This window comes from Diaporthe batatas (genome assembly GCF_019321695.1).
Source record: "Diaporthe batatas strain CRI 302-4 chromosome Unknown Contig00023, whole genome shotgun sequence".
NCBI classification, from domain to species: Eukaryota; Fungi; Ascomycota; class Sordariomycetes; order Diaporthales; family Diaporthaceae; genus Diaporthe; species Diaporthe batatas.
Genome location: NW_025408570.1, coordinates 127,867 through 145,613, shown reverse-complemented (window position 1 = coordinate 145,613; position 17,747 = coordinate 127,867). Strand labels below are relative to the sequence as shown.

Below are 17,747 nucleotides of genomic sequence, written 5' to 3'. Positions count from 1 at the left end.
AGCCGCCGCCGCCGCCGATAGTGCCAAGTAGACAATTTGGGAATGCCAAGGTGTGTGGTCCAGAACTTGACCCCTATGTCATTCCTCGCTACTTCACACGCTGGTTTCCTCGATATTGTCCGTTTTGTCTCTTTGCCATCACCGCCAGGCAGTGCACCAAGCGATGCGACCAGTAGATGTGTGACCTTGTATGCTCCTCGGCATCATTAATGAAAGACCGGATTGATTCGCATATACAATTACCGCGCGACCGGCATACAGGTGTAGAAGTTACAAGGTTGCGAAAACCTTGGGGGTAACATTTATTCAAGCGACCGGGATACCTAGGTAGCATGTAACAGTGTCATGAAGACAACACTGACCTTTCAGTCCCAGGCAGGCCCGGTTCGTGCAATTCGTGTCTCGTATGCCGCAACATGAATGAACTGCAAAGGTAATGCTCGTGTTCGGTGTGTAAAAACACTTGGAACGCGCAAGTACTGCGTGACCAGTCGCCATACTCCGGGTCTGGATAGACTTTGCTAATTTCATGAGGCTCTCTTGATATATAATGCGTTGGTATTATGATACAAACGTCAATTGATGGACACCTTTCTTGCGGCCAAACACTGGTATTTGCCAAGGGGCGCTGAGTGTGACGTGGCTGAGTAGTCCAGCAGTACCGGTAATTGTTTGTATAACAAGGGGGGCATATATACCCTACCAACTTAGTCGCCAGTAAGCAACCAAGGAGCACTTATTATGCAGACGCAACTCGGCATTCGAGGATCCAGGATTGCGAACAAGTGCCTAAGCAGACGACGGCTTGGTAAACAGTCTGCCCAGTCAGCGTTCATGCCGCGGACCCTCCAGGGACGCTCCAGGAGCTTAATGATGTCGCCGGCCAACTGCCCCAGGACGGACAGGGCTCGGTCGGCCGAGTGGCGCAGGTGAGGTAGAGGTACATCAGATCTGGTCACCGAGAAGTACCTCTCCCTCTAAGGTCCCCATGGTGGTGGTGAATGGGGCATGCTGCACCTGGCCAGCCGATCAAGCCATCAACCACTACCCACTGACACACAAACATGCAGTGGCCCATCGTTTCCAAAAACATGCAACGGGAGCTACTGCATGCTTGCCGCCGAGATGGGGTCTATGGCGTGAGAAACATGTTAGGGGTATTGGGTTTTCCCTGTCCATGCGTTGGGCTCACTTGAGTTTGGCAGAAAACAAATATGATCTGTCAACATTGATGCCGTTCATGTATCCCAACAAGAGATGAGTTGCTACGTTCGTCTCGGCAGCTTCCGTCTCAAACTAGTGTAGAAGCTTATTCACGGCGGACACGTGTACCCAAGCCGGCGATGAGGCAACAAGGTCGCCTTCAACCACCCCCCCCCCCAAGAAATGGAGAAACAAGAACCCGCGTTTCAACGCGGATGGGTCTCAAGAACCCAAATCTTTTGATTGAGGAAGCCTGACCGTTATGGTGCCACAGGATGAACTACCGGCTTGTGTGACAGGGGTTATGCAAGACCAGGGCGCCACTTGTGCCAGGAACAACTTGATACAGACGGTACTTGATGCCAACCAGGCCTAGGCGCGAACTCGGTGGAGGTAGTCCCATAAGCCGGATCGGGGGCTGGGGCTGGGTTCGGACTCACATTCTATTTCTGCGGGACCCCTCATCTTGGGGCACAAAGGGGTGGTGGGAAAGCTTAAACCCCAAAATAGAAGAATGTCTTGGTTGAGCCGCATGCGTGTGCTAGTAAGCAAGATGCTCTTGGACAACGTCAAGTGTGTTTGGGGGCGGGAATACGCCTCTTCTGACGACATCCAGAGGTCTGGGCATGTTCTCAGCGACTTCCACGATCATAATGGCCGACACAACAGTGGATGGTGATTTCGAAGCGCGTGGGTGGGAGTGATGCTAATCCGAATTGACCTTGCTGGGACTGGGCGATGGTACGACGGCCCGTCCACCAGTGACAAGATTTTGGCTCTCGGTGTTGATTAAACGTCCGGGCCGTTGTTTGACGGGAAGAACTAGGATGTCTGGATGTTTGGTCTGAGGAACTGCGCAGGTGAGAGCGGTGAAGGCGAGCTGCCAAAAGAGTTCCCCCATCCGGACAAAATCTCCGGAGACTGAACGGGCGCAGGAAGAGGCCAACGGGGGTGGACTGGTGTGGCTGTGTGGTGATAATGCCGTACCTTGGGCGGTCTCATTGTGGATAATGCCGCCAATCGCACAGTCATAGCTGTTGCATGACTGCGACAGCGACATGGAATAGAGTGTACAGTACGTGACATGGCAGCATGACAGGACGGAAGCTGGCAGGGGCACAGCAGGCGGTGACAGGCGGCGGCTCAGCGCCACGCTGCACCGACAGACAGACCGACTGAGAGCAATGCCGATACGGAGGAAAGGACGAGGCAGGCGAGCAGCTGGTGAATGCTACTGAGATGGTTCCGGTTGCTAAGACCCGGCAGCCGGGTAGACATGGCTGCATAGGCGGGTGGGAAGGCAAGGTTCAGACTGGCGTCACAGTCGCAGTGAGAGCGATCAGTCACCGGCAGATTGTAAAATCGTCCGTCTGTTGGCAAGCGTGCAGGCCCGCTGGCCCGGCAGATATCGGGGATGAAGTCGATCGAGGTTTCGGGGGTGGGTCCTCAAGGCGGGCCCGAGAGGCAAACAAGGGTGGCGCGGGTCGGCAATAAGAACGGGTGGGAGTGGAGAGCGAGAGACGGAGGGCCAGCAGTGAGCACTGAGCAGCCAAGCAGGCCAAGCAAGCGATCTAGGTCTTGAAAGAAAGCTTGACTGGCTGGGTCGGGTGGTGACACGAGTTGGCGAGGTGGGAGGAGGAGGAGCTTAGAAATGACTGCACTGCGAGACGGACATACGGATTAGGACAGGCCAATGGCAGGGACAGGGGAGGAGAAGGTGGGAAGGACGATGCTGTGATGATTGTTGGGGACATCCGAGTGCTTCTCTGTCTGTCTGTCTGATGGCGCAGCCAGAACTGCCAACCAACATGAGCGTCAAGTGTCAGCAAGACTCGGTTGGAAACTTGTGGCAGCTCGAGATGATATGTGACGATCTCTGGCGGTGGCCAGAGCGTCATCAGGCGATGGGCGGGTTGGTCTGGGTTGGTGTGGTGAGTCTGGGTTGTGAGAGGCACGAGTCCCCGCCAAATAACAGGAATTGGCGACATGATGAATCCACGATGGTCGATGTCGACAATTCAGTCAGACAAGTCTGTCCTGTCTGTCTGTCTGTCTGTCAGCCCCGCAGCGGTCGCAGCGGGAAGGTGGGGACATTTGGGACAAGCGCACCCACCCGAGCTGTGACTTATCAATCAGTCATTTACATGTCACGCCTTTCAGCCCGCTGCCCGTCTGACCTCACCTGTTGAATTTTGATTGCCCCCATCAGCCATTTGCCGAAGCTCCCGGGCTGCAAATGACGACTGAAGAGATTGATGGGCATGTGTGTAATGTATTGATGCACGCCATCATGTGAGGTGCGAGGCAAAGGCAAGGGGACCTGCCCTGCCCAGGTACAGTACCGGTACAACGTGTTTGTACCTTTTGTATGGGGTGAGAACACCAGAAACGGAAAGCCCTCGAGATACGTTCTGCTCACACAGCTTGATGCATCCATCAAATCACAGCAAGGGCCAAAGATTGTCCACGTAGGTGGCTGCCAGGCTGCCAGCGACCGTCTCTTTCCTCGCCTGCTCGCTCGTTCGCTCCCTTGACTATCTCCGCCCAGCCCCTGCTGCAGACCTTCCCATCCATCCCACCACAGACTAACCCTCCCTCTTGCTTCTAGGCAATTCTGCACATGACATGCACACCTAGGCACATACATGCACCTCCCACTGCCGCCGGTCTTGCCTGTTTCATCATCGCGCTCTCCGTCGCTCTCTCCCAGATCCGGCCCGCTCTTTCCTATGGCCGAATCGGACCTGACATGGCTGGGTCTGGCCCTGCCCTCCCTGCCTTGCACCTTCCTTCCCTCACCAGCCGGGCAGGGGCACAGACAGAAGGACAGACAACCCACGCCTTCGGATCTCCCTCGCCTTTTCGTGAGTAAATCCATGCTGGTAGCTTGTTGGTCTGTACCGAGTACGGAGTACCTCTGGCCAAGTACCCCCAAGGTCACTTCTTGTTGGTTGGTAGGTATCTATCTACCTCTTCAGGTATCTATCTACCTCTTCCTGCCCTTGCACCTCGTCGCATCGGTGCTCGGTCCAGTCCAGCCCACTTTCCCATGCCTGCTCCCGCCCTTGCTTGCAGTCCTGGTCTTTTCAAGGTTGTTTGTCTTCTCTACTGTGATACATCCTGCTGCTTCTGCCGCTGCTGCTCCCTGCGACGGTCGACATCGGACCCCGCCAGCACCAGCACACGGTCAAAATCAACATAGATAATCTCGGGGGCATCCCCACCAGTCACGCTGCCTACACCCCGACTTCTTGTCACACCGCACCACCTGTCTCCTCCAATAATCTCGATATCGCCTTTCTCACTCTGCAAGCACTCGGCCTGCCAGTCAGTCAGCTAGCTTGCCAGTCAGTCAGTCACTGCAGTTAGTCACTCGGTATCTCAGTTACTTTCGACCTGGTTGTACATCTCTTGAACACACCCCATCTCGTGTCGTGCCTACATACCTAGGGACCCTTCCTCTTGTCCAACATTTGCCGTCCCTCATCCTTCGCTGGGAAGTCTTGAACACTGCCTCCTCCTCCGACCTTCGACGTCTTCTGCTCCAAGAGAGGCGCCCCCACCTCGGTCAACCAGACTCACTCGACTCAGCGCCCAAGACCTTTGGGTCTTTCTGTGGGCCGCTCCGAAAAGTACCGTCATCTTCTCAGTCTTCTCTCTTTGTTTGGCACCTGGCCCTTCCTTCACTTGTACATTCCCCCTACTGCTTGCCTGTCAAGCTACCCGTCACCACAAGGTCTTGATATCTATCTACGTCCATCCTCAGTCAGTCGACTTGGTCGCCTGTCTACGTAGAGACACAGCAAACAGCATTGCGCCACACTTGGACTAGGCCTAGTCCGTCTCGTCAAACCAGCATCGTTACACTGTCACTGAGTGCATTGCTATCCTTTTTTCCTCGTTCCCTTCGAGCATAGCAGGTTCTTCCTTGCCTCACTCGGTCGAACCACATTCGACATGGCTGCTGCCGCCGTGCTTTCTTCCCCAGCCCCTTCTGGCAACATGCCCGCCAAGCATGTCTCGCCTCAGTCTACGCCGTCGGGCTCCCCAAGCTCCACGGCAATAATCAACCCCAGCCTGACCGACAGCACTCGCACAAGTGCCACCCTAAATGAGAAGGATGCCCAGCAGGTTCCACGTCTCGGTGCAGACGGCAAGGTCGCCGGGGCGGATGACAGCTCCAACGCCAGCAGTCTCAAGAAGACCAGGTCCAAGAGGCTGCGCCAGTCCTTGACCTCCAGGCGCAGTAGCAAGCTGGCCAATGTCCCCGAGGAACAGCCTGACACTGCTGAGCCTGACCGCTCCGTCTCACCAGGTCGCTTCAAGACATTTGTGAGGTCATTCAAGTACCTCTATAAACTAACCCCCAAGGAGGTTGACGATTTTATGGCGTCCTACATCATCTACAACCTCGACTGGGAGAACGAGGCCGAGATTATCGACAGCCTGGGGCCGGATTACCAGCAAAAGGTCGGGGACTGCCTCAAGACGTACTACGGAGTTCTCAACCACCTCTGTGCTCTTGGCGATGTTGAGAAGATGTACATCCCACCCGCCGTGAACATGAAGGTCTCTGTACGAGATAACCAGCTGCTGTACGAGGAGTCCGTCGCCCGGGACCTTGGCCTGAAGCCCGGCATGAGGGTGCTGGACCTGGGCTGCGGCCGAGGTCGCGTTGCAGCCCATATCTCAAAGTATTCTGGGGCCCGGGTGACAGGCCTCAACATCGAGCCAAATTCAATTGCTCAGGCTCAGGCTTTCAATGACGAGTTGGGCCTTGACAACGACTTCATCATCAAGGACTTCAACGACCTGCCGCTCCCCTTTGAGGATGCGACTTTCGATGCTTTTTATAACATTCAGGCATTCAGTCTCTCCAAGGACCACCCGGCACTCGCCAAGGAGATTGTTCGCGTCCTCAAGCCTGGTGGCCGCTTCTCGTCCCTGGATTGGGTCAAGTACCCAGCCTATGATGAAAAGAATCCTCAGCATACCCAGCTAATGCGTCGTGTGAAGCCTCTCATCGGCGCTGTGGGAACGCCGACCCCAGTATCCATGGAGAAGGCATTCACCGATGCCGGGCTGGTCATCACTGTCTCAGACAATGCCAGCATCGCCACAGACGGTCTGCAGAGCCCGCTCATCAGCAAGGTCGATCTTTACTTCCGCACCATGCGCCAGTTGATCCTAGCCATGGTCAAGCTGCATGCCCTGCCGCCGCACTTCAAGACGCTCATCAACCGATTCTGTCTCGACGGGGAGGCGTTTGTCCAAATGGATGAGATGAGGCTCATTACGACCAGCTATCGAATCATTGCCGAGAAGCCATACAAGGAGTAACTGCATCAATAGACGGGGTTCTAACTTTGTGACCACCGGCAAAGCAGGTCAACAGACGAGCATTTCCACGGTATCTACAAAACGATGGCGTCTTTCACACAGGAACCTCTCTATCATAAAACGGAACGGTAATGTCTATTGCTTACGTTCGTACCGCCAGCGCCATCAGCGTCATCATCATTTTCAGCATTTTTTCCAGACTTGCACGGTTGATGTTGCATGGGCAGGGGTTGCGGGTGGGGTCCAGATGTCATTGTCTTGGATTATGACAGATTTGCACCATTTTCTTCATGTCTCAAGTCTGGCACTTGTGGCTTCTCTCAAACCATGTTTCGTTTCATTTAAGCAGGTCAGTGTTTAGTTAGATCGAGTGTTTCTGGGGATGAAGACAAAAACATGATGATTTATATTTCTAGCTAGTGAATAAGCCGTTCGTTCCAAACTTGAATATGCTCGCTCTGGCTGGATCTGTATGCCTCTGTGGAAGCCGGTCTGACCTTCAAGGTCCACGAATAGCAGTCAGTACTCGTAGCACGCATCCTCGCCGGATGGGCAAAGCTTCCCCCATTAGGAGAGCAGAAGGCATGAGAAGCTAAGCGGATAAAGCGGAATTGTGACCATGTTTGATTTACTGCTTTGTGGCCGAATTTCGAAAATATCCCGAGACTATGGGCGTTGACGCCGGCGATCCAGCCAAGACAATTTGACCCAGACTGGGTCCGGCTATCCATCACAAGGCATCAACACCGGATTACAATTTGGGAGAAGTCCGAACCAGAGGCATGGCGGAGGGGGAAAGCCGCTGCAAGATTGGCAAGACTTTAGGGCTCAAGTGGCTTTGTTATGGCCCATACTTCAGACGCGGTGGTTGGATGGCCAGGGCTCTGCTGCCGCCCCGAATCTATCGAGTGCACTTCCGTGATTGAGTTACAATACCTCCTGTCTGAGAATTTACCTGTGTATCCAGTCAGAAGTAAGAGCTACCTCGCCCTCGACGTCAATGGGACTCTCAAAAGGTCCCCCACCAGCTTCCTCGTTGCCTCAGCCGGCTGTTCCAGAGAATCAGCCGCGCGGTGTTTTTGGATTATCTGGCCCAGACGGACCAATGAGGGTCTGTCCAGTGGGTTGTGCTCCATGCACCAGGCAATCGTGTGCCTCAGGTCTGCAGAGTACCGGCGGGAAATCTCGGGGTTGTACGCCCCCAGGAGATTGTGCCCGTATGTCCACCCGCTTAGGGACTGCCGGTCGATGACGAACTCGTAGGGCCTGGCGAAGGGCGGGTCATCGGGCAGGCTCAGTGTTATTAGTTCGAACATCGTCAGGCCGATGTGGTAGAGGTTCGAGTGTGCGCCGTAGTTGCCGGCTACCTCGTGACTGCGGAGGGCGTTGAGGCCTGGGATGAAGTCCCACTCCTCGGTTATTTGCTCCTTTCGCGTTTCAAAATGTTTTCAGTCCCATCTTGGCTTCACACGTGGAGAGGCTGGATATGACAACTCACTGGCAGGTAAGAGTCAAGTTTCCCCCTTGTTCTCAGTCTCCACTGTTGATGTCTATCCATCACAGCCTGGGTCAGCAAATAATGTGTGTATGTGGCGAAGAGTTCTCAAGCCTACTCTTCATCAATTCTGTCCTGGAAGATTTGATATTTAGGCTGAAGACTCAACCCCAAGTCACCTATCTTGGGCATTTTTAAACTCGGCAATTACTATTCGTTCACTAACAAGCAGAATGACGGTACATATGCACGACGCCAACACAACGTACCTTGGTTAACGGCCACAAAGCATGGTCTGGAGCAAAATCCCCGACGAATACTAGAAGACGCAAAAGGTCAGCATGGCGTATCCCAACCGACGGAGAAGCGCACGCAGCACAGGGACCTCGGGAGAAGACCATACTGTTCTGAGGGTCCAAATCGAAGTGAACCAGCGGATCGCTGGCATCCACCGCAGAGCCATCACTCGACTCGGTCATTGGGGGAATCTGCGTGGTCAACGGGTCTTTGCCCTGGTAGAATCCTTTCGGATGTGCCAGAGCGACACAACCCCGCCACAAGCACTCAAAGATAGCCCAGGCCACCTCCTCCGGGAATATAGACTCCCCATCACGGTCGTTCTGCCGTGCCATCTTCGCAATCCACTTGCTCAGATCGCCGAACCTGAGGTATTCCATGCAGATGACATCCTGGCGGCTATCGAGCTCCTGTCTGTTCTGGCGGATGGCGTCGTCGATGCCCACGGCCCTCTGTTCAGGCCCGGCGGGCCAGTCCGGCCATAGTTTGCTCCATTTCCAAGACGCGAGGCTGTTGAGAGGACCTGCTGTTTGATTTGGCTGAGAAAATGCAGGGCCGTTGGATGGATTGTCGGGTGAGTCACGTTCGGGGCTGTCTTGGGCTCCTTGATCATCATCCACCCGGATCATGGTGACTTTCAAGCCCAGCACGGCTTCAGCGAGGAAAAGGACGGCTTGGATCAAAGCGAGCAGGGCGAGGGTGACCACCTTCGCAACGACAATCACAAGCTTTATGATCACTCGTCCTAAGGCCCCAACATAGTCGTATCGCTCTGGAACACTCTTGGGCCACGGGAATCGAGCTAGCAGCGTGCGCTGGACCACGTGTTTGGCCCCGGACATCAGCGTCATGTTCTCCTTCTCCACCTGGATAGTACCATTCCTGGTACTTGACCGTATATCCGCCTTCACGACAACCCTAGTCTCTCTCCCCGTGCTGTCGTGCAGGCCGAACAGCGCGGCAACGCCGTAGCCGCCATAGCCCAGCAGTTTGCGGAACGTGACGTGGGCCGGGGTGAAGTTCCGTTCCAGGCGGAACGCGGTGTTGATTGCGCTCTGGAGCCTCGCGTAGGCCCTCGGGGGTAAGAGCCCCGGGGAGGACGGGATATTGTTTGCGAATCTGAATTTTTTCCTCTGGACCCTGGGTGGTCGTCTTGGGTTGGCGACGTGGGGATCCTGCAGCCCACGCCACCGTCCCTGCCTCGGCAGCACGATGCCGCGGATAATGGCTTCCCTCTTTTTCACGTCCCAGCCGGCGACGCGGCCCTTGCGCAGCTCGCTGATGTAGTCGCTTGTCACCTTCTTTGCGTCGTCTAGCTCTTCTTGACGGCTGTCCCTGCGCGGGATGGGGCGCCGCCTGTTGCGCGGGATCGTCGACATCTTGGGGGTTCTGATACCTGTTGGATGCTTTTCTGTATTACTCAGGTGGAAAAACGTTACATGGGTTCCTTGCTGGATTTTAAAAGCCACAATGAGCTCAAGATGAGGATGCCTGCTATGGCAGACAAGGAGCTCTGAGGCGAGACCATGGGACCTTTCTGCTAATACGCCACATGCGGTCCGAGCCCGGGCCTGGAAACCACGGCCAAGGTACAAAATAGGCATGCCTGGTATATGGGGAAGAACTCAACCACCAAAGAAATCATTGATAGCTATTACAGGAGGTGAGATCTGCTGGATAACACCAACTTCAACCAGCAATAAACAGGTCAAGCCATCATTCACCACTCGGTCGCATGCGCACCCAGACATGCTGCAGGAGTTACTGTACCCTTTTTCAATCCTAGCTCGTGTTAGATTTCATATCCATGTATGATTCAAAACAAGAAAGTATGATAATCAGATCATGAGGAACATACTGTATCCCACCTCTTCATCATGCCAAGCCTCACGGAAACTCTGCTCTCGACTCAAGTGCTGCGATGGTGCATTCCCCTTCTTGGGCATTTCGGATATGAGATTTGCCAGGCCATTGCATATCTTGCCTTCCAAGAATTCCTTGCCTGACAAACATGTGGGCAGCTTTCCGAAGCCCACCGAGAGTATTTTGGATTGGAATAATATGTCATCATCAGTGTATTCGTCTGAACGGTGTCTGCTATAAGTGGTTTCGTTTTTTTAATCCCCATACATGTAAAATGTACGTGGCGCCTTCATACAGTGGTAAACGCTCAAGACCCAGCGTTTGAAGAAATACAGTGCCAATAACAGTGGAAAGAGAATACAGTACGTGGGCACGTGGCTGAGCCCCGTACCGCACAGACAAGGCTGGAAGGCATTGTCTGCTATAACAGTAATCAAGTCTGACACAAACGACCCCGGGGAGCGGCCGTTCACTGTATCCTAGATTGCTGTTTGGTTTTCGAAGCGCCCTTTCAGTGTGGGGTCAACTGGCTGAGCTGAGTTCAGCTGTGTGTGTTTTCATTCTCATTGGATGCAAGTGGCCACCTATCCGATGTGAAACATGGCTTCTCGTGTGTATGGTATTAATCTCATCCTCAATTGCAAAATGATTGGTGGCACAGTGAGTATGCTGACCCCAATCTCTCCAGATGTCCGATGCTGATGTGAGCCGCCATTTAAGTGCTATAGTAAGGGGACATGGTACCTTCATTTACCCGTCGCCCTCGGGTAAACACATGCAGACAGTCTTCCAGTGGAAGTCTGTGTCTGCCTTGCTCAGCTGTCTGACCGCGGCGCGACGAGCCACTGGCACTTCTCCAACCAACTTTTTGCCGCACACTACATAGCCCCCCTGGGAACGCATCTCGTATAGTCTTGCCGTACATACGAATGATTGGCTCACCTATGTGAGGGGTGTCTAAATGTAAAGGCTGTGCAGTAGCTGTCGTGGGGGCCAAAACTTTGAGGATTGGGGGCAAAGTGGTAGCGTGAGTTGCATCAGGCATACACCTGCGCCCAACATGCCGCACCCTCCCCTTTGACTTGAAGCATTGAAACTTGCACTCGAACAACATCGATACCACATACGAACTTATGAAAAAGTTGCAGAGAGTGCAAAAGTCATTAAAGGGAGATAATATTGCAAGCACTGGGTCGTACTGCAGCTTCGCGATCTCATTTCCCTCACCACATGCACCTTATCTTTGAAGCTATATTCGTTCATATTTCAACCCATTTTCTGCTAATATGGACCCATCAACACTAAATTTATCATCTTATGATCCAAGCACATTCCCCGCTTTGCCTCCTCCAGCGGGTGTGCTGCCAGACTTCATTGACCCACCTACGAGAGCTCCGGCAGGAAGGATCGTCATCTGCGTTACATTGTCAGTCATGCTCATATTTGTGATACTACGAGCATACACCAGAATATTTATGACACGCTTGTTCGGTATAGATGATTGTAAGTCATGCCATAGGCGCAGTCGAAGGGCCCAACGAGCAGCCTCAAATTTGCCCAAGATATAGACCTCGGAATCCTTATGCCCTACTAACGCACTCTCATAGACCTTTGCCTAGTATCAGCTGCTAGTGTCACCATTGCCAGCGCATTCCTACTATCCAGTATGATTCTCATCGATTTGATACGCTTAAGATTCTGCCATGCTGATAAGAACTGACAGTTCTCGGCGATCCCCTTGGGCCACATCAGTGGAATGTCCCTTTGACAGCCATTACCCACAGATATGCAGTGGTATGTAGACCACAAGAGCTTTCTTGTCGCCCACGATACCATGTGGTCTTGTCTCATCAGTGCACAGAACTCTATCGTGGCAGTGTGCATGTACGCTGTCAGCTCCATGTTCACCAAATGCACGCTACTCGCATTTTACCTGCGGATGTTTGGACCTAAACAGACGGCAAGAAACATGGCGTGGGCTGGTGTTGTTGTGATTGTCATTTTCTATGTCGTCAGTCTCATTTTCCTACTGATTCAATGTATTCCGGTGGACAAAGGGCTTCCTGGTGTCGACCCAATGAAATGGGAGGAGCGAGCAAGCAACAATCGCTGCGGACGGCGGAGCATCGACGTTTCCGCCGCACAAGGAATATTCGGCGCTGCCGCGGACCTCTACGTTCTTGCAATACCCATAAACTCCGTTCTTGCTCTCAATCTCCCAAAGAAGCGTAAAGTCGGAGTTTTGGGTATTTTTTTGACCGGCCTGCTGTCAGTAGCCGTCGTCCGTCATCCTGTCTTGCGGCATCTATTAGCTAACTAAGTTTCTCTTAACAGGGCTTGCATGTGCTCTGTTGTAGCTGCGTATTATCGCTGGCGGTTGCGAGACACAAATGACTACACGTGGGACTCTGTCCTTCTCTGCTCTCTGGCGTGAGTGGACTACCCTGCGGTCACAAGCAGCTTTCCTAAGAAAAAGTCCAACTGCTATTAGATTCTCTTTTACACCAACTAGCTAACATATCTTGCCACTTTCAGGTCGGCCGAGCTCAACATGGGCATCATCTGTAGCTGCATGCCGATAGTATTTGTGGTATTCAGGGGCTCTACGACTAGCAGCCCATGGAGTTCCCTTATGCGATATCTTAGGACTCGAGGCCGACACAGCGCAGTCACGGACTCCAACGAGCCCAAAGACCTTGGTTTCAGGCTTTCAGACGAGGGGCCAGCACTGCCACAGTTCCAGCACAAAATATCTACGAGCCCTCGTACCCTCGTTCATGAGACTCACCACTCGCAGCCGCTTCAGAGTGTCACTGTGAGGACCGAGGTGTCGACTTACAGAAGCCTCGCCTCCATGGACGATGCATATCATGAGCAGTTGAAACGCACCTACCTGGACAGCTATCAGACCAATCACCGTACTCCCATGGGGTATCCATCACAGGAGCTCTATCTGGCTGGGATTTCTGCGGTTGGCCGAGCGATCTGAAACATTGCACTCACTCACCACAGTACTAAGCCATATCTGGGAAGCAACAAATTTTGAGAACAGGCTGGAATTGAACAGCATCTTGAGATTTTCAGTGAACTATGTACACTTGATTTTCAAATTCCTGGTCACAAGCCGCCAGTATCGATCTCAGCAATGGCAGCCCACTCTAAGGTGACCGGACCTAACAGCCCATACTCATAGGGCCCTTGTGTGGCATAACTGCTCTGCTGGGCCGATGCAACCTGGCCCCAGACCTGGACCTGGTCTGCCACGCTCTTGATCCGGTTGAACAGCGTCGTGGTCACTTCGACCTGGAGCTCATGCTCCTGACCCTCGGCCACGTAGCCCGAGATGTCTACAACCGGCCGCGCCGGGTCGATCGGGGCGAGCTGGACGCCGTCAATACTCGCGCGGATGGTGTTAACCACTGGACCCAGTGAGAGGAGGGCTCCGATCCGCGAAGAAGGGCCGCTGGAGGAGGAGTTACTACTCGGTAGAGAGGGCACGGTGAAGCGCGTGGTGTAGCGCCCCACCCCGCTCACGCTCTCAAACCCGGCGCCGAGCTGCGTCCAGGGCACGAGGGCCTGGTCGGTGAAGTTGTGCAGGGTAATGGCGGTGCCGGCCTCGACGTCGAAGCGGTCTTCTGGGGCATGCCAGTCTTCAATCTCGATGTCCCATGTGGGCAGGTCGAGCGTCGCAGGGAGGGAGACGTCGAATGTGGTGGTCTTTCCGGAGTCGAACGTGATGCTTGCCGAGCCGGAGGTGGTGACTGTTGCGAGGACCGAGGTGTCGCTCGAGTTGCTGCGACTGATGAACGCAACATTTTCACTAGAGGAGGTGACGTACGGCTTGTTGGTACTGTTCGTATCTGAGCCGGACTTGAATACCAGGATGGTTGTCTCGTTTGCTGCTAGATTCACTGGGAGAGTGTACACTGATCCGTCGGTTGTATACTCGACCAGCTCTTCTTGTGCTCCAGTGAAAGCGTTGTATACAAACGGCACGGCGTTGCCTCCAGCAGCGGAAGTGAATGAGACACTGCAGTCGGCAGGAATGTACTGGTCATTGTACAAGAAGACATATTCGGTGCTGTTGTTCACGTCGCCTCGGACGACCGGGTAGACGGGATTAGATGTGCAGTTTAGACCCGCCTTTGGCGAGATCGATAATCCAGACAGAATACCAGATATCTCGCCAATCGACGCGGCAAAATGGACCGATGGGCTGTGTGCTATCTGCGCGGTAATATTGGAAAGTTGATCCACATCCGTTGATGGATAAGTCTGGTTGGGCAGTGCCGAAGCATCGCCGACGACGATGATAGGGAGCCCAGCCTGGGCAAAGTCGAGCACCGCCTGAGCTGCCTCCAAAGTGATGACTTCTTGGCCAGAAAAGATGAGTGCTTTGTACGACGGCCCATCCGCAGCCAAAACTCCGTCTCGAACAATAGCTTGCGGGAGGAGTAGATTCTGCGGGCTGAGGTAATCGTACGTGTATCCCAATGCGCCCAGTCCGTTCACACCACCAAAGGCGTCTTCATCACCAGGTGCCCAAGGAGCTGCGTAGTAGTACACAGCAAGGTCCATTTTGGGAACACCTTGTTGGAGCACCCACTGATTCCTGCCGAACCAGTCCAGCGTGTCCTTGAGATGGCCTGATCCATAAGTCGGTAAGTTTGGCGTCCACATTTCGCTGTAGAGATAGTAGAAGGTCGTATATCCTGGCCAGGTGGTGTTGGGATAGTTCCCAGAGTATGGTGCGCCGTGGAGCACTTGTTGGTTGATGCCACCAGCAAGACCTGCCTTGCCGTGGTACAGAAACTGCGGGATGGTCAGGTTGAAGGCTGGCCCAGAGACAGCACCCATCTCGCTTGAAATAACATTTCGCCCTGCAAGATGGGCGGGCCCGGCGAGTTGGCGGTACGAAGTCACACTGTCCTCGAATCCCAATGATTCGCCTTCGGGAGCGTCGACTGACGGAATATTCCGCAGCATTTCCAGGGGCAGATTGTAGGATGGCTGAGTGGAATACTCTACTCCGCGTGCATGAGACCACTCCTTGAAATGGTCGAGATAGTCCTGGTAACCCGATGTCAAGACTGTGCGATAGTCCAAGTCGTGAACGCTGGTGTTGTCAGTAGTATATTTGCCGTACTGGTAGAGCTCAGGATAAGCGTTGATGCCGCCATTCCAAGTATTTTTGGGGTTGTAGAGCAATGGTAGGTATTTTATGATGCTATAACCCATCTCTTGCTCGAAGCGTGAGATAAAGTCTGGGGTCCAATAGAGAGCTGCCAGGATTTCCATGCTGTCTTCCCATGCTGTGTAAAGGTAGGTCAGTCTGAAAGCTCATGGAGTCTGGGTCGCAGCACGAGGCAGGCAAAATTTAAGGGAATAATAGAAAGTCATTGGGGCGGGTTTTGTTCATACAGTACTTTGCAACTTCTGTGAGCAGTTCAGCAGTCTCAGAGTCACTAAGGATTTGTTGGTCCCAGAAATCCGTGACCTTCACCGCGCCAGCGGTGCTGAAGTGGTCAACTGTCCAGGAGCCATTCCCAATGACCGTGCTTGCGTTGAGTCCTCCCCGGCAAGCCCGCTGGTTGGTGTATCTTTGCCAGTAGCTGAAAAGTTTCCACGTGGAATTGCCGCCATCGGCCGGAGGCGTCCATTCGAGCTGCCCGTTCACCGAGACGTTTGGTGTCAGGTCGATATACGAGTCCTCATCTAGGATGAAGACCGGCATCGCCACTTCGCCTACCCCATATGTGAAAACCGGGCGGGTTGTTTCTATGTAGTACTGTGAGCGTATTGAACTGTGCGCATCCATGGGCGATAAACGTACGGCCAGTGACCTTGAGGGCGAACACAGCGGTGAGATTTGCCTGACCGAATTGCTCTAACTGTCCCTGAAACCCGAGACCACCTTGAAGAATTGGTGGGAGATATGGTGGTGGTACTGGACCCGAGAACCCTGCTGTCACTGTTGCATTTCCTGGTACCTAAATAATGTGAGACTCTTCTTGTCATCATGTCTGGAAATTAAATGGTGGACAAAACTTACTATTTCGTACGATAGACCGTCTGTTCCAGGCTCACTAGGCACGCCAGCGCCCTGATTGGGGCCGAGGGCGAAATCTATGTTGAAGCCGTTACCTTGGTCCTTGATTGCCTTTAATGTCTCTTTGAACAGCTCATTGAAGGCCGTATCTCCAAAGCCATAGATGGACCAGTCTGTAGGTGGCTCAATCGGGCCTTCCGGTACAGGTATAAGCTGTGCATATACAAGGCCGTAGAAGTAGAACGGTAGGTACTCTATGCCGCCGGCGCCGACACCTGCCAAGGACGATATATCCTTGGCTACGATTTCTGCTGACACTGACGCATCGGGAAGCCTGAGTTACGCGGTCAACAAGTAAGTTCTCGGACCGATGAGAGATAATTAAATAGGAACTTACCAGTAACGAAATCGCGGGCGGTACAAATTACCAGGGTCCTTAAAGTCGCCTTCTTGTGCAGCGACAAACAGGACTGACACCGCGGTCGAGACGATGAGAGTAAGGACACCCTTGAGCAGACCAGACCGCACCATTTTGTCGTCTTGGGAGATAGTAGGGCGAATCAAGTGAGGGCATCAATCAGCGAGCCTGGGGGGTAGAGCAAGCGAAATAAAGAGGGCGACTCATCACCTTATAGCCACTGGGATATGTGCCCTCACGGGCTGGCGTCCACTCGGCCCGGGCTTGTAATTATGTGGGGAAGATAGTCATTAGCCCCGAGCATGACGGCGGTTTGGTGTCGCCACATACTGGACATTGAGGAAGAGAGGAGGTCACATGGATGGGGCGAGGCGTCCTCGTTGCAATAGTGTCCGAAAGGGGATCAAGAGCTTGTTATGGCTCCGCACAGCTCAGGGTGCCTGAACGCCCGCACGCACAAGAAATCGCCATCCCATGCCAGTATGGGTGTCCTTGCATTGCACAACATTACACCGAGGTGTGGTTTTCTTATGTCGTATTCGATCCGGGACCGGGGGCCTGGGACACGCAACAAGCTTCTCGTCCGAGAGCATACGCTGGAAGGGACGAACCCTTGCCTCTGATTGGGTTTTCCGGGGACGGTCCGTGGAATGTCCGTGGATTGGGGGGAAAGTGCCGATGCTAATGCGGTCACTTGGCATGGAGAGCGCCGTCCAGAACGCTCAGATTATCATCCCGGGACCACAAATTTTCAATGGCCCCCCGGATATCCCGGGCGCGGGACTCCGCTATTTGGCACCACCCAAAGTCATTTCCCCGCCTGTGATCAGCTTTCCCCACGGGGGTTACGTACCCGTGGTAGCTGACGTTCAGCAGGGCCACGCATTGTGCTATAAAATTGGGTTGCACCACAAGAACTTGGCTCATAATGTTGTACCCTGGTGTATACTAATACGCGTAGTCATGAATGGCTTGATGAGCCAGCAGAAAGGCTCCAATGTTATACTTTCAAATGTAGTACTGTTCCTGAATACCTAGGTAGTGACGGGGAAACATGCAGTGAGGTAGTAAACTTCCGAGGT

The 17,747-nt window shown here is 53.6% G+C and overlaps 4 protein-coding genes across 4 annotated transcripts; 2 read left to right on the top strand and 2 right to left on the bottom strand.

The window, feature by feature from the left end:
* Window positions 1-4,100: 4,100 nt before the first annotated feature.
* Window positions 4,101-6,991, top strand: KVR01_013035 (uncharacterized protein). Its single transcript, XM_044786375.1, has one exon. The coding sequence runs from the start codon at window positions 5,161-5,163 to the stop codon at window positions 6,541-6,543; it is 1,383 nt and encodes a 460-aa protein (XP_044637911.1). The 5' UTR covers window positions 4,101-5,160; the 3' UTR covers window positions 6,544-6,991.
* A 532-nt stretch (window positions 6,992-7,523) lies between these two features.
* KVR01_013074 (uncharacterized protein) lies at window positions 7,524-11,612 on the bottom strand (the record flags this gene model as incomplete). The annotated part of the gene is made up of 6 exons (XM_044791348.1): window positions 7,524-7,970; window positions 8,042-8,093; window positions 8,157-8,221; window positions 8,308-8,357; window positions 8,442-9,746; window positions 11,543-11,612. The coding sequence occupies 6 exons, from the start codon at window positions 11,610-11,612 to the stop codon at window positions 7,524-7,526; spliced, it is 1,989 nt and encodes a 662-aa protein (XP_044637950.1).
* KVR01_013008 (uncharacterized protein) lies at window positions 11,301-14,088 on the top strand. The gene is made up of 6 exons (XM_044783598.1): window positions 11,301-11,701; window positions 11,806-11,862; window positions 11,922-11,992; window positions 12,060-12,466; window positions 12,533-12,628; window positions 12,734-14,088. Exons 1-6 carry the CDS (start codon window positions 11,485-11,487, stop codon window positions 13,185-13,187), a joined length of 1,302 nt encoding a protein of 433 aa, XP_044637884.1. The 5' UTR covers window positions 11,301-11,484; the 3' UTR covers window positions 13,188-14,088.
* On the bottom strand, window positions 13,316-16,778 carry KVR01_013130 (uncharacterized protein; the record flags this gene model as incomplete). Its single annotated transcript, XM_044785921.1, has 5 exons — window positions 13,316-15,510; window positions 15,620-15,976; window positions 16,032-16,188; window positions 16,251-16,581; window positions 16,669-16,778. 5 exons carry the CDS (start codon window positions 16,776-16,778, stop codon window positions 13,316-13,318), a joined length of 3,150 nt encoding a protein of 1,049 aa, XP_044638006.1.
* Between the last annotated feature and the right edge of the window lie 969 nt (window positions 16,779-17,747).

What these genes read in the sequence shown, in the direction of transcription:
- KVR01_013008 (XM_044783598.1), top strand. Translation starts at nt 11,485, where the DNA reads ATGGACCCATCAACACTAAATTTATCATCTTATGATCCAAGCACATTC. An exon ending in TTACCCACAGATATGCAGTG is followed by an intron (nt 11,993 to 12,059) that starts GTATGTAGACCA and finishes ATCAGTGCACAG; the next exon opens with AACTCTATCGTGGCAGTGTG. An exon ending in GTCCTTCTCTGCTCTCTGGC is followed by an intron (nt 12,629 to 12,733) that starts GTGAGTGGACTA and finishes TGCCACTTTCAG; the next exon opens with GTCGGCCGAGCTCAACATGG.
- KVR01_013035 (XM_044786375.1), top strand. Translation starts at nt 5,161, where the DNA reads ATGGCTGCTGCCGCCGTGCTTTCTTCCCCAGCCCCTTCTGGCAACATG.